General features: G+C 43.6%; 1 protein-coding gene across 4 annotated transcripts in view; it reads right to left on the bottom strand.

Annotated features, from left to right (window-relative positions):
* Positions 1 to 2,221: 2,221 nt before the first annotated feature.
* LOC115147214 (neuropathy target esterase) overlaps positions 2,222 to 15,847 on the bottom strand; it is a 36,136-nt gene continuing 22,510 nt past the window's right edge. For 2 of the 4 annotated variants that reach the window (XM_029689317.1, XM_029689316.1), the window contains 8 exons: positions 12,695 to 12,811; positions 10,441 to 10,557; positions 8,383 to 8,531; positions 8,152 to 8,304; positions 6,149 to 6,262; positions 5,801 to 5,903; positions 4,916 to 5,070; positions 2,222 to 4,824 (listed from right to left, as the gene is read on the bottom strand). In XM_029689317.1, the coding sequence (XP_029545177.1) occupies positions 4,747 to 4,824; positions 4,916 to 5,070; positions 5,801 to 5,903; positions 6,149 to 6,262; positions 8,152 to 8,304; positions 8,383 to 8,531; positions 10,441 to 10,557; positions 12,695 to 12,811 (986 nt within the window). In that variant the 3' untranslated portion in view covers positions 2,222 to 4,746. The remainder of the gene's footprint in view (positions 4,825 to 4,915; positions 5,071 to 5,800; positions 5,904 to 6,148; positions 6,263 to 8,151; positions 8,305 to 8,382; positions 8,532 to 10,440; positions 10,558 to 12,694; positions 12,812 to 15,847) is intronic. The other 2 variants (XM_029689318.1, XM_029689320.1) reach the window with 2 other exon arrangements.

The raw sequence follows: 15,847 nt of genomic DNA on the forward strand, positions 1-15,847 counted from the left end.
TTATTTAGTAAATATTTTAACTATTTCTTGAACTGCATTGTTGGCCTTGTAAGTAAGCATTTCACAGTAAGGTCTATCGATGCATGTGACAAATTTACACACCCTAGGTTTACACCAAGCACATAGGGGCCACTGAATAACTCATAGCACAGACCACACTGGTTATTTTAGAATGGGCTTGAGTGGAAGTACATAAACTGACCTGTCTCAGACTTTCATTCTATTTCTCGCTCCTAATTTGAGCTTCCCTAAATCAAGTTAACTCTACCCAGAGAGGAAGAGACAAAGAGAGAGGGTTTACACTCCCGTCAAACTCAGTCCACAATAAACAGACCATCTGCCTTCCCACTTTTTGGACTCCCCCCAATGTTAGCCCAGAGACAAGACCATCTTGTCATATATACAGTATCTCTGCTTAGCAAAATGAAGGGAGGATATAACACAAATCAAACAGGTTTCCGTGCAGGGAATGCATTTAAACTTGAGCTCAGATCGTCATTCCTCAAATCATACTTCTCTTTGCAAAACCAAGGCTTAAAAGGCACTCTACCACAACCACCGCTTCCCCTAAGCAGCCACACCTCAAACAAACTGAACAAGGGTTATGAAGAGACAGGGGAAAACAGCAAATCACATGTTTCAATGAATCAGTTAACAAAGACTAAATTAGGAGCACCTGGGCCAGTGTATGCACAGTAATAGGGCATTCGTCACACCTGTGACATATTTATGCAACTTTTTGTCACATCATGAGAGAAGAATGAACCTCCAAAGGCTGTGTTTATACAGGCAGCCTAATTCTGATATTTTTTCCACTAAATTGGTATTTTGACCAATCGCATTAGATTGTTTCACATCAGCTATTTTTCAGATCTGATTGGTCAAAAGATCAATTAGCGAAAAAAAATATCAGAAGTGGGTTGCCTGTGTAAACAGAGCCAATTACAGACAGCCAGGTAAGGTGATATGACATGCCTCACAAACCGATCTGGTTAAAAAGCACACAAAAAAGATTCAGCAGGTAAGAGTATGAAAACTAGCCCCAGGCATGACTCAATAATCCCCAAACAAACATGTACCAATCTGTTTCAACCAATCATCAAGCGATACTGTCTTCCACTTTCTCAGTTCCCCAATGTAGGCATTTGTGACTTCTCTACCTAATATGGTCAAAGAGGCCCAGAGAATGAGTGAGAGAGTGGTAGGGAGGTGTGTTTCTTTGTGTTTGTTCTGTGGTGTCAAGTTACTTTTACAACCCTGCTATTACCCCATCCCCCTCTCCTCTCCTTCAATCAGCCTGGCATCAAAGTTGAACAGATAGGCTTCCGAGGAGGAGGAGGGCAGGCGTGTTGCAACAGTTGACACTAAAGTGAGAGTCACCAGCCACCACTGTCACGTGAACATATACTTATTAATTCATATGGTATCTGCAGTCCAGGGTAGAACCAATTTTGTTCAACTGCAGAGGACAGCTATTATGCAGTTACATTACCTGAGATTAACACCAGCCATTTTGATAAAACCAACCTGATTTACAGGTTAAATGTAAGGAGGAATTTGTCTGTCATACAGTAGTTCACTTCACAGTATTTTGTGCGTGTCACTTCACTCGTAATATCCTGTTAGTCAATGTTGTACCACCACAGCGCATGGTTTGATGTAACACTACACAGGTTATGATGTAACATCCTGTCATCGGCTTCTGGACAACATAGGACAAAACAGGTTAAAAAGTGTCATGGGACTGTTAGTGGCTTTAACATACCATGTAGAGTTATTAGTGTAGTAGGACTACACATAGCAATACAATGAACACCTCCAGAGAGAGAGAGAGATCACTTTATATCACAAGCATCCAAAGACTGTTATTGGAGGGAATGGTCATGCCCAGTCATGTAATGTGGTTGAGTAATTTCACTGGGGGAACTGCAGACGCAGCACCCAGAGATGTGGAGCTGAGGCTGGGGTGGAGCGAGAGGGTGCATGGATGATTTGGAAGCTGCTTCTGGACGTGTTTCTGCACATCCACCTCTGCTGTGTTGAGAGAGGGAGGTGTGGCGCTGGCAAACTATGATGATTCAGTAGAGCAGTGTTGGGGGTTCTCATCACGTTGAATGAACAGGGCTCTCTCCTGTGGACGACTTCAGAAACTACAGGTACAGTGAAAGCAAAGTTACCGGAGAAATCCTCTCCTCTACCTGTTATAAAATAAAAACAACCGTTTGCATTATAATTTAGATTTATTATTCAGCATGCATTTTAACATTTCTTTAAATTGAAATGACATCCCATACCATCCTGTCTCCATAGCGCATCTTAAGGCAGATGCAAATAAAACTAAAATCTCCTTTCCACCCAAATAATTATTATTTTTATTCATTAGTGCAAAATAGCGAAACCCAATCTAATAAGAAAGGACAGTATAGGTCATTATTCACGTCTGTAATTAGATTTCTCCATTAGGATTTTTTTTCCTTTTTGTTCAGTGTTAAAAAAAAGCCAGTGGAAAAACAAATAAAACTAAAATTGGCAACAAGAAAAAAGTTCTATGCACGTTTGAATGGATTTAGGAAGGACATCTCTCAGGCGAAAAGAGTCCTAGTTTTGCAGCAGAAAAACATTGACATAGAAAGTATTTATGATATATGAGTATTAACAGGTGTAAAGTAGGTATAGTGTGTATATAGTTATTACTAAGATTAGACTAAGTTATTCTGTGACCATTTGAGAGGTTAGGGCAGGGGTGTCAAACTCATTCCATGGAGGGCCTAGTTTCTGTGGGTTCTTGGTTTTTCCTTTCAGTTAAGACCTAGACAACCAGGTGAAGGGAGTTCTTTACTAATTAGCGACCTTAATTCATCAAGTAAAAGGAAGGAGCAAAAACCACCCAGACACTTGGCCCTCTGTGGAATGAGTTTGACACTTGTTGGTTAGGGAGTACACAGAACCCCATGCAAGCATTAGGCAAGTAGGGAGAGGAGGGTGGTTTTATACTAAAAGGTCCATTGGCAAAGTCTCCCCTCTATCGTTTTTAAATGGTTAAATTCAGGTTAAAAAGGCATTGTTATCCTCACGCTTGGAACAAGCAGAATACAGTAGTAGCAAGCATGGTGGAAACCAATGACACACCTCTCCTTTACACATTTTCATCTCCCTACTTCAACATCAAATAATACACACTTAACAAAAATGCAACATGTAAAGTGTTTCATGAGCTGAAATAAAAGATCCCAGAAATGTTTAATACGCACACGAAAAGCTTCTCTCAAATTTTATGCAAAAATTGGTTTAAATCTGTTAGTGAGCATTTCTCCTTTGCCAAGATATGCCACACCTGTCAGGTGGATGGATTATCAAGAAGCTGATTAAAAAGCATGATCAATACACAGGTGCACCTTGTGCTGGGGACAATAAAAGGCCACTAAAATGTGTAGTTTTATTACATAACACAATGCACAGATGTCTCACATTTTCATGGAGTGTGCAATTGGCATGCTGACTGCAAGAATGTCCTCCAGAGCTGTTGCCAGAGAATTTAAAAATGTTCATTTCTCTACAATAAGCCACCTCCAACGTCGTTTTTGAGAATTTGGCAGTACGTCCAACCGGCCTCACAACCGCAGACCACACCAGTCAAGGACCTGCACATCCGGCTTCTTCACCTACAGGACCGCCTGAGACCAGACACCCTGACAGCTGGAGAAACAGAGTATTTCTGTCTGTAATAAAGCTTTTTTTGTGGGGAAAAACTAATTCTGATTGGCTGGTCCACCCCCAGTGGGTGGACCTATGCCCACCCATGGCTGCTCCCCTGCCCAGTCATGTGAAATCCATAGACTAGGGCCTAATGAATTTAATTGACAGATTTCCTTATATGAACTCAGTAAAACTTAAATTGTTGTATGTTGTGTTTATATTTTTGTTCAGTATACATTCATCTTTCTACTGTTTGTGCGCATCAGTGGTTTTGCACCTCTTTCATTATCAGCCTTTTACATCTCTCCCTCTCCATTCAACATCAATACTACTACTAGCAAATAAATACAAATGACACACACAGATCTTTCCAACTTCCATCCACATAATACCCATCCGTGTCTTAACAGAGACCATCAATGAGAACCTCTCCTGATTATGGACAGACAGGACATGCAGACAGACAGTCTGAATAGGGCCAAAGCATTGGGAGCTGAAAGCTTAAAGAGACTGTTTTTAACTTCAACCAAGTACTAATGTGTTCCCTGTGGTATGAGGGACACACTTTAGTCACCCCAATAAAAGTATTTCAGCTTTGGCAGGAGACAGAGTGGAGGGGTCCCAGTTGAGTCCATCTTCAGATTGGAGAGGGTCCATTCATGGTCCAAGTCACACTGGGCACCAGTGGTCCAAGGGCTTGCGGGTTAAGGGTCAGGGGTTAGAGCGGGGCTCTCCAACACTGTTCCTGGAGAGCGCTCCTGTAGGGTTTCACTCCAACCCTTGATGTAACTACTAACCTGATTTATTTGATAAACCAGCTAATTATTAGAATCAGGTGTGGTAGATTAGGGTTGGGATAAATAAGTATATGTTCAGCTACAGTAGCTGCAGAAATTGCCCAACATCCAACTTTCATCTTCCTCCTCCTCCTCTTAGTTTTTGGACCCAGAGCCTGACTCTCATCTCCTTTCCTCCCTGCCTTTCTTCCCTTCCTTCCTCATAGTTCTTGGACCCAAAGTCTGTCTCTTTCTCATTTTTCCTCTCCTCCTGTCAGCAGTCGGAGACCTCGGAGTAGGTGTTGGAGTCACCTTCTGTTTTCCTTCGCTGGCGGACTGACTTCTCCTCATCCTAGAGGAACAACACACAGACAGTCACTACTAACAGTAGGGTGTGAGTGTGTGAGTCTGATGTTGATATGGGGTCTGTGTGTTACACGTACCGCCTGGAAGACTCCGTTCTGGCCCCACTCTCCAGGGGAGAGGTCATCGAGTTCCTGTTCCCCCTCTTCCTCCTCCTCCTCTTCCTCCTCCTCTTCTCTCACTGTGTCCATCCCGTCCTCCTCATACTCTGTCAGGCAGTCCGACTCATCCCCCGCTGTGGGACACACAGACACATTAATGCGCTATATGAAAGAGACCAGCCACACCGTAGCTCTAGCAACAAGACTGAAGATTGCCATGTGACGCACTACATGACCAAAAGCATGCTTGTCAAACATCTCATTAAAAAACCATGGGCATTAATATGGAGTTGTGACTTGTTGGAAAAGTGGCATCCTATTACGGTGCCACATTTAAAGTCACTGAGCTTTTCAGTAAGGACATTTTACTGCCAATGTTTGTCTGGAGATTTTATCCACCTGTCAGCAACAGGTCTGGTTGAAATAGCCAAATCCTCTAATTTGAAGAGGTGTCCACACCTATGTATATATAGTGTCTCTCTCCAGGTATATTTATATCGTAAAGGAGCTACAATTTAAGTAAAGATACATACAATATTTTTTTAAAAAGGTAACCAGGGCCCGTATTCACAAATAGTCTCAGACTAGGAGTGCTGATCTAGGATCTTTCCATATTAATCTTATTCATTATGATTTAAAAGGCAAACTTGATTCTAGATCAGCAATCCTGCCCTGAGAGGCTTCATGGACACTGGCTCTGGAGCTCTGATTTATTATTTTATTGCAGGACACTTGGAAGAGTTAGGAGACGGTAAAGAGGGAAACGGAGAGGAAGGGGAACGGCTCAAACCCTTATCGCCGTGGCAGCAGGGTTACTGCGCGACCAGACTTCGGTACATTTTCCACTTTATAATAGATTCTTACCCTCAGCAGCATCAGCGTCAGGATCGACGTAGGTCTGGACCGGCTCAATCCTGGACACTATCTCAGCCAGGTCAGTGAAGTCTGACCCTGGACGCGAATAGGACTGGAATACAAACAAGATAATGTCATTATGTTACGAGAATGATAGAATGTGTAAAACGTAATAACGAACATAGCTTAAAACAAGAGAATGTCATGGGAATGTTATAATAACGTTATGTTAGGAGAATGTCATAATGTAAAGACGGTTATAATAACGTTATAGAAATATAACTATGTGCTAATGTAAAGTGGAGCAGCTGTGAGATGGTGAATGTAAGGTTTGTGACGTGTGTGTGTGAGACTCACGTCCATCTTGGTGTCGTTGTAGTCTGCCGAGCGGTGGTCCTTGAGCATGTTGTCGATGATGTCACCACGGGCCCATCCGGTGAAGAGCAGCTTGCCATGCTGGTAGCCCACATCCTGACAGAGGGGACAGGTTAGCCTGGGGTAACAGACCATGTGGTGCAGTAACAAGCTACTGTAGCAATAGAGTCTGGTGGAGACCAAGCTTCGAAGATGGTCTTTTACCGTGTGATTTGTTAGCTACCAAAACTTAATGTCAGCTGTTATCTAAAATTGTATTTTCTCTAACAATTGCATACAGTTGAAGTCGGAAGTTAACATACACCTTATCCAAATACATTTAAAAACTCAGTTTTTCACAATTCCGGACATTTAATCCTAGTAAAATTTCCCTGTCTTCGGTCAGTTAGGATCACCACTTCATTTTAAGAATGTGAAATGTCAGAATAATAGGAGAGAGAATGATTTATTATTTCAGCTTTTATTTCTTTCATCACATTCCCAGTGGGTCAGAAGTTTACATACACTCAATTAGTATTTGGTAGCGTTGCCTTTAAATTGTTTAACTTGGGTCAAACGTTTTGGTTAGCCTTCCACAAGCTTCCCACAATAAATTGGGTGAATTTTGGCCCATTCCTCCTGACAGAGATGGTGTAACTGAGTCAGGTTTGTAGGACTCCTTGCTCGCACACGCCTTTTCAGTTCTGCCCACAAATTTTCTATAGGATTGAGGTCAGGGCTTTGTGATGGCCACTCCAATACCTTGACTTTGTTGTCCTTAAGCCATTTTGCCACAACTTTGGAGTATGCTTGGGGTCATTAACTTCCTGACTGGATGTCTTGAGATGTTGCTTCAATATATCCACATAATTTTCCATCCTCATGATGCCATCTATTTTGTGAAGTGCACCAGTCCCTCCTGCAGGAAAGCACCCCCACAACATGATGCTGCCACCCCCGTGCTTCACGGTTGGGATGGTGTTCTTCGGCTTGTAAGCCTCCCCCTTTTTCCTCCAAACAGAACGACGGTCATTATGGCCAAACAGTTATATTTCTGTTTCATTAGACCAGAGGACATTTCTCCAAAAAGTATGATCTTTGTCACCATGTGCAGTTGCAAACCGTAGTCTGGCTTTTCTATGACGGTTTTGGAGCAGTGGCTTCTTCCTTGCTGAGCGGCCTTTCAGGTTATGTCGATATAGGACTCGTTTTACTGTGGATATAGATACTTTTTTACCCGTTTCCTCCAGCATCTTCACAAGGTCCTTTGCTGCTGTTCTGGGATTGATTAGCACTTTTCGCACCAAAGTACGTTCATCTTTAGGAGACAGAATGCGTCTCCTTCCTGAGCGGTATGACGGCTGCATGGCTCCATGGGGTTTATACTTGCGTACTATTATTTGTGCAGATGAACGTGGTAGCTTCAGGCATTTGGAAATTGCTCCCAAGGATGAACCAGACTTGTGGAGGTCTACAATTTTTTTTCTGAGGTCTTGGCTGATTTCTTTTGATTTTCCCATGATGTCAAGCAAAGAGGCACAGAGTTTGAAGGAAGGCCTTGAAATACATCCACAGGTACACCTCCAATTGACTCAAATGATGTCAATTAGCCTATCAGAAGCTTCTAAAGCCATGACATCATTTTCTGGAATTTTCCAAGCTGTTTAAAGGCACAGTCAACTTAGTGTATGTAAACTTCTGACACACTGAAATTGTGATACAGTGGATTATAAGTGAAATAATCTGTGAAACAATTGTTGGAAAAATGACTTGTGTCATGCACAAAGTAGATGTCCTAACCAACTTGCCAAAACTATAGTTTGTTAACGAGAAGTTTGTGGAGTGGTTGAAAAACAAGTTTTAATGACTCCAACATAAGTGTACGCAAACCTCCGACTTCAACTGTAACAAAGAAGTGATCATGAATGTAAATACACTTTGAACATATCCCAGAGCCTGCATAAGGAGACGAGACAGACGTGTTGAGAAGGAATTGTGGAACTCACGTAGATCTCGTCAAACTTGCCGAAGTCCATTGTCTTGAAGCGGTCGATGGGTGGTCTGATGTACTCGCAGTAGGCACTCTTCTTAACCACTTCCAGCTGACGTACACACGACACATAAGCCAGCCTGGACTGGATCTCTGCCATGTCTGGAACCTGGGTGGGTAGAGACGATAGTGTGTAGGAGTGTGTGCGCGTGTCGGTGTGTGGGGTGATCTGTGTTGATCATCATACCTTCACTTTCTCTGCCCAGGGGTTGATTCGTTTCCACAGCAACCACCAGCCCGACAGGCTGTCGCCATAGTTACAGAGGTCCGTCTCGTCCTGGCTACCTACGTCGATGGCGATGACAGTCTTGGCACCCATGTTCCTCGCGATGTCCGCTGTGGGACGTCACATTGTGACACACACACACACACACACACACACGTACACGAGCCGGCAGCAGGGACGATAAGGAAAACCCAGTCTGGGGTTATTGTGGTTATTTCCTAATAGCAACGTTGTCCTTCATATACTTTATTACCACATTCAAACTCACTCCACCAGAAACAGACATCCCAATTGGCTGGATTATCACTCACTTCATTTAATTTCCAGATTTATACAGTGCATCTACTCATATCGCCCTACTACACCTGAAAATGTTTTGATGGTCCCAATGTTTGGGTGAATTCTTATCTCCACGTTTTGTTTGCTCCTGCATTGTTGATAATGCAGCCTTGATGTGTGTTTATGGTGTGAGTCCCAGAGGGGGTTTGAGACCAAGTACCCTGTGAAGGGTGCAGGTCTCACCAGTCCACTCCACAGTGTTGACCCAATGTGTTTAGCCTAGCGGTTTAGAGTGTTGGTCCAGTAACACAAAGGTCGCTGGTTCGAATCCCCGAAGCCAGAGAAAAATCAGTTGATGTGCCCTTGAGCAAGGCACCTAATTTCTCCTGTAAGTTGTGTCTGTTAAATGACAAAAATGTAAAAATGAACCAAGCCTAATTTTGAAGAGCTTAAACTTATATCATTAGCGTTAGTTCTATGGGTACTAGCTCTATGGGTACTAGCTCTATGGGTACTAGCTCTATGGGTACTAGCTATCTAAATCCATCGTGAACACTAGATGGTTGCTATGGCATTGTGCCTCTTCTGTCTATTAGAATGTGAGACAAGTCATTGCTTTAGCCCGATACACACTGGGTCCAACTCTGTGGGTGTGTCCACCCAAAACATCAAATAATCACACGTATCGTAGACCTCGAAGCCACCCGACCATGTTGCACAAACCGCAAGGAGATTCCACATCTAAATGAACCTAAATCAGCCAAACTAGAGAAGGATGATGTTCAACTTCATCAGGTTTGTGAAACATGGTTTTGTGAGTCATTTTTTTTCTTCTGCACGCTACAATGACGACTTCCAGAGGAGGTAAGAGTAGCATAGTAGAAGAGATAGACATTTCAGTAGTAGGCAGAAAACAATGTTTCAAGTTGTCTTTTTTCCAGTTGGAATGCAACAGACAATCCATACATCCATTTGGAAGAACTCCCAAGTTGGTAACATCCTAGTGAATACCAGTTTGTTGAGGGGCCTGATACTGCGTGTCGTCTTCATACTGGAAGAGCCGACTGATGTTTTGTAAGTCACTGATTTAGAAACATGGGTTATTGTTTTGTTTTATGGAATTGAGAAAGCTGTATATCGTTTTTAAGTTGCCTAAATCACAACTCTATCAACACCCCAATAATCTGAGGAACACGGTATGTCCCGCCCCTTTAGATGTTCTCAGCCAGTAAGACACCAGGAAGCCTTACTGACAGACACATAGCCTTCTGAAACTCTTGATTTAGTGCAGATTTAAAAAGCTTGTGGATATTGAACAATGGGATACTTTGTACTGCCAGTGTCCACTATCACTAACACACTTGACGCTCTGTGTTGTATTTTCTCCCATCTGATAGGAAAGATTGATCCCGAGCTGAAAGCATGTTACAGACCAATTTCAAATACACTACGGGGTTCATTTACATATTTGTTTTCCCTCTGTCAATTGCCTCTATTTTGAAAAATTAGTTGGCAAATTAAATTTGAACATTTTGACAATGGAAATGATTTGAACGCTCATTCCCAGTGCTCAGATGGTAGATAATGCAACTGAATTCTGTCAAACTCATCTCCACCATCGTCAATGACAGCCCCTACTTACCCATGGACGATCTCTCAACCCCCCCAACTAAAATAACTCTGAAAATGTCCTACTACCCCCCTCCCTCTTTCCTGTTCTCATCATCATCATCTACTTGCCTGGCAGGTTGTTGATGTAGCCCCCGTCCATAAGCAAGTTGCCATCTTTGGGGTCGCAGAGGGGCGGCAGGTACCCTGAGAGGGTCATGCTCGCCCTCACATAGCGCCACAGTGACCCTGTGAGCCACACCCAGGGGGAGGGAGGGGAGGGGGGGATAACATCTCAATAATGTTGGCGTAACTTCAGGTTTGTCATGCGTTTTGGCAGCAGACCACAGCCCCAAACCAAAGGGTGCAATCCCAATTGGTTAACCCAGAGGTGGATAACCGCCAAAGGGTTAGCCACGGGATGTGAATGTGGTGCTGCCCAACCTCTCAAATTGCTTCTGCATCCCTGAACCACCTTACCATGCACAGAGACCTGTCTGTGTCAGGTCTAGGCACAGGGTACAGAGGTAAGGGTGCTGCCACAGAGGATCAAGGGTTGGTTCGATCTCCAGACTCTGTCCCCAACCACAACCTTATGCTCCTTGTGAGTTAACCCTTGTGAAAGGTTCATTGAGAAAAAGTGAAGCTTTTTCTTTTATAACCATTTACAAAAAGTAGTGTCTGTTTTACATACAAAACAAAAATCACCAAAAATACAGGTATGAGGAACCTTTTAAACCTAGCCTTCAGTTCCCTGACTCCCCAACTAGACACAAGGAGCACAGGGGGTTGGTAGTCTGGTCACAGCATTTGAAGATCTCTCAGACACTAGTGAACATGTTAGGGGCAACCAGCCAGCCCTGCCCAGAGCTGTAATACCACTCCGGACCAGGAGAGGGCAGGGGAGGCTGGGCGCTGCATGGATTGGAAGGAGAAGGAGCACCAGAGGAAGAGAAGGATGCTGCTGTGTGTGTGTGTGGAGTTTGAAGGTGACATACGAGACTGAAGAATTTTAATGTGGAATCATTGAACTGAACTGTTCTGGACTTAGAAGTACTAACGAAACGTCACCATTTTCAGCCCACTTTTAATTGAGGCTTCAATCAAGCCTTTCACTGACAAGAGTGATGGAACTGTATGTTCATCTATGGGCATTGGTAGGATCCAGAACACTTTTGGCATCTCGCTAGAAAAAGCTAAAGGAAAACGGGTAGCATCAGCAACACTGTCATCAATATATATGTAAAGAGTAAATATATAGATGCGTACAGTACACGGACACATACATGGACAGGGGGAGGTGTAGCTGCTGGGGGTGGTGCAAATGGTTGACATAAGCCATTTATAAGCACTGCTCGGTATGACGGCATGGGATCAAGCGATGGACGAACGGACAGACAAATGGACAGAGAAAAAAACGACTACAGACCACAATTAAAAAACAAACATGAAATAGCATATATGGTGACCTTCTCTGACCTCAAACACAAAACATTTATTTCCCGACACCATAGGATCAGCTTCAAACCCTGAAGAGAAGGCTACATGTTGTGTTCCTATAGCTAGGTTGATACGCAAAAACCTATAACTTATGGACCTGCACTGACAAACGAGTGACTGAGACCCAAGCTTTAGAACGTGGGAAACGACAAGCAGCAAGCTGCGTGGAAAGGCCTGTGTGCCATGCTCAGGAAAAAGCAGACGATTAAGTGTACACTTGGTGTGTAGTATACCAGCCAAGTGCAGGAGAACTTGGGAGATGAAGTGGAGGAGCATGGAGAACCAAAAACAGGGAGGGGACGGGGCACCAAAAGCAGGACCATCATGCACCTCTCTGTCTGACCCATGGATATGTACCTGCATGAGAAAAGCCTCACTGCCAATCCGGAGGCATGGGGAGGGGCTTATTGACACTGGGGGGCTGGACAAAGCCAATTCGGAACTGACTTGTGTACGAGTGTGAACTATTGAAGCCAAATTGAATAGAGAAGTATTGGTGTTAAGAATGGGTGGTTCTGGGTGTAGGGGAGCGAAACATTGCATCCCCTCCACTCACGTACCGAAATATACACTGTATTAGCCTAACTTTCCTTCCAAACCATGGGTTCCCAATGTCCGACTGGTCAGGTGGGGTTAAGGTGAGACGGAACGTGGGAAAGAGGGAGGGGGAGGGCGTGGTTGATTGTCGGTCGTTTCAAAGAGCTTAAGGTAGAAGTTGCCACTAACCCCAGATCTGGGATCAGATGACATAACCCCAATCCTAACATTAACCATCAGGTGGGTGAAAATAATATGACCCTGTATCAGTGGTCAGGAGCAACTTCTACAACTCCTTTTGGGGTTAAGGTGTGAGACGGGGGTCGGGGTTTGAACTATGAACTCTGACCTGGGACATTGTTAACATAGCAACCATCCACAAGCAGGTGGCCATCCTTGGGGTCGCAGAGGGGAGGTAAATAGGGGGTGTAGGAGGCACTCGCTCTAACATAGCGCCACAGCGAGCCTGTCAGAATGGAAGATGGAGAGGGGACATCAAACATGGACAGAGAGAGAGAGAGAGAGAGAGAGAGAGAGAGAGAGAGAGAGAGAGAGAGAGAGAGAGAGAGAGAGAGAGAGAGAGAGAGAGAGAGAGAGAGAGAGAGAGAGAGAGAGAGAGAGAGAGAGAGAGAGAGAGAGAGAGAGAGAGAGAGAGAGAGAGAGGCAGAGCCAGAGAAAGAGAGACAAGGAGTGAAACAAAGGAGAGAGGAGAGAGTAGGGTTCCAAATTGTCAGAAACGTTCCCAAAGTTCCCATATTTGTTGGGGAAATTCCAGTTGATTCTGGGAATCCTCCAACCTGGATTTTTGAAAAACCTGAGAACTTTGGAAAGCTTCTGTAATTTTGTAAACCTAGGAGCAAGACAGAGCTAGAGATAGATATACATATCGAGAGAGAGAGAGGGACAGAAAAGAGCAGGAGACAATAAGGGGCAAAACATGTCCAGAGCTCTCGACGTATACAATCTAAAAACGTAAACGACCTGAAATTGTATCCGATGTATACAATATAAAACCCTCAGTGAACATGGTCAGGTAACATAAAGCAACGTTTCTAGAACTAAGTAACCAGAGGCCAGTTCTAGAACTAAAACAGATTGCACAGACAGGACTGTAGTTCGTTTCTTAAATACAGATAGAAAATAAATAAATAGCGTCACAGCATTAAAATTACAGTGAATTTCAAATTAATAGCTAAATGGTGTTATCCATTTACTCTCCTAAACCCCTCAAAGGAACCATGTATTAGTTCAGAAACCCCATTGGAAAATGGAGACCTACATACACTTAGTGCACAAGACATTAAGAAAACCTGCTCTTTCCATGACATAGACCGACCAGGTGACAGCTATGATCCCTTATTGATGTCACCTGTTAAATCCACTTCAAATCAGTGTAGATGAAGGGGAGGAGACGGGTTAAATAAGGAATTTCAAGCCTTGAGACAGTTGAGACATGGATTGTGTATGTGTGCCATTCAGAGTGTGAATGGGCAAGACAACAAAAATGTGCCTTTGAACAGGGTATGGTAGTAGGTGCCAGGCACACCGCTTTGGGTCAAGAACTGCAACGCTGCTGGGTTTCACGCTCAACAGTTTCCCGTGTGTATCAAGAATTGTTCACCACTCAAAAGGACATTCAGCCAACTTGACACAACTGTGGGAAGCATTGGAGTCAACATGGGCCAGCATCTCTATGAAACGCTTTTAACACCTTGTCGAGTCCATGACCCGACAGATTGAGGCTGTTCTAAAGGCAAAAAGGGGTGCAACGCAACATTAGGAAGGTGTTCCTACTGTTTTGTACACAGTGTATTTCTACTCTTTCCCAGGCTATTAACAGCCACTTATCAACAGCCACAGTCATCCTGTTTGGTGTTTTGTTTAGAGTGTAAGAATTATTAATAGCTTGGTTAGATAGATAGCAGCCGACAACAAACAAGATTACTACAAAACGCACCAACATTCTCGGAAATCGAGGGAGATGGTAAGAGAGGGAGGAGACCAGTGAAAGAGAGAAGTGTTAGAAAAAGATCAAAGGAAAATGGAGAAAGATCCATCTTCAAGCCAGGGAGAGTTAGCTAGCACACACACGACGCAGGATCTATAAAACTTGATGGCTATGACCATACTCTAAAAGCCGCCATCTTGAAATTAAGCTACAGGTCTAGCGTAACATAAAAAATAAAGACTAAATGATGCTTCATTTACACAACGTCGAAGAGACTAACGTTCATTGGTTGGCTTATGGGAACATGGGGTGTTGCATAAACCAAATAGTGCCACCACAAACTCGTAAAGTCCTTGCGTTACAAATGCGCCAACGGTGCAACTTCCTGTTGAAAAACCCTGAGGTTGGTGTTAAAACTGCCCACTTACTCAGAGCTGCAGACATTGCGCTCTGGCCATGTGTGGTGTTGGCTATGGGTGTAGTTCTCTAGGATCAGCTTCCCCTCCCCCCAGTACTAAACTTAACCATTATTGGAAAATCTATAACTGACCCAAGATCAGCATCTAGAGGCAACACACTATTTCTGTGTGTAAGCCTCCAGTAATGGAAATGTAGCAGTATGAAAGAAAAGCACATTGGGAGAAACTACGGGAAGCGAGCGAGGGACGGAGGGAGAGGCGTTAGGGTAAAGCAAGGGAAGAGTGTTCTGGATCCTACTTGTTGACACGGACAGGGGTGGAAGGATCAGCGACTAGCACACTACACTATGCCTATAGTACACTAGCCTGGTCTCAGATCTGTTTGTGCCATCTACCCAACAATGACCATAGGAGTTGGCAAGATGGCAAAACAGATCTGGGGCCAGGCTAATTGTAAGCCTATACAGCAGATGGTGAAAGTGTCCCCATCTAAGCAAATGAACATTAGGGAAGTCACTGTGGCATGGTTTGTTTGGTGTTGTTTTAAAAGACATGTTTTAAACATAAAAACAGATGTCAGAAAGGTAGGAGGAATAACCTGAGAAAGAGAGCAATAGAGATGTGTAGTGGGAGTGTACTAGGCTGTGTCAACAGGAAGTGACATCACTAGGGAGGAGGAAGGAGATAAGTAAATAGAGAGAGCATCGTAAAGCTTTGCCCTTGCCGTTAGTAAACATGCCAAGTGCAGACAAGCATTGAAGATATAACTGGAGGACCCCACAACCTTGACACCCCAAATCCAGGAGGATTCATTTGCCTATGTGGCCAGAAATCAGTACATAAATAACGTAAAATAATATACATTACTTTTTATAAATGCCTTTGCTCTTACAAACTAGTGGACATTAACGGTGATAACAAATGCACGCAACATGTACTAACACTGGATTTGGGGGGTAGGCTTCCTTCCACAAGCCAAAGGTTGTGGCCTTTGACCCCAAGAGGTCAGCAGGGGTCATACTCCCAGCCTCTTGGACTATTCTAGCTACAGTTAGTGGTAGTGCATTTCTCACTCAGTCAGTCATCCCATACATAAACAATCCATATATTAAGTGTCAGTCAATGGATGAACATA

Source organism: Salmo trutta, chromosome 14 (genome assembly GCF_901001165.1).
Source record: "Salmo trutta chromosome 14, fSalTru1.1, whole genome shotgun sequence".
NCBI classification, from domain to species: Eukaryota; Metazoa; Chordata; class Actinopteri; order Salmoniformes; family Salmonidae; genus Salmo; species Salmo trutta.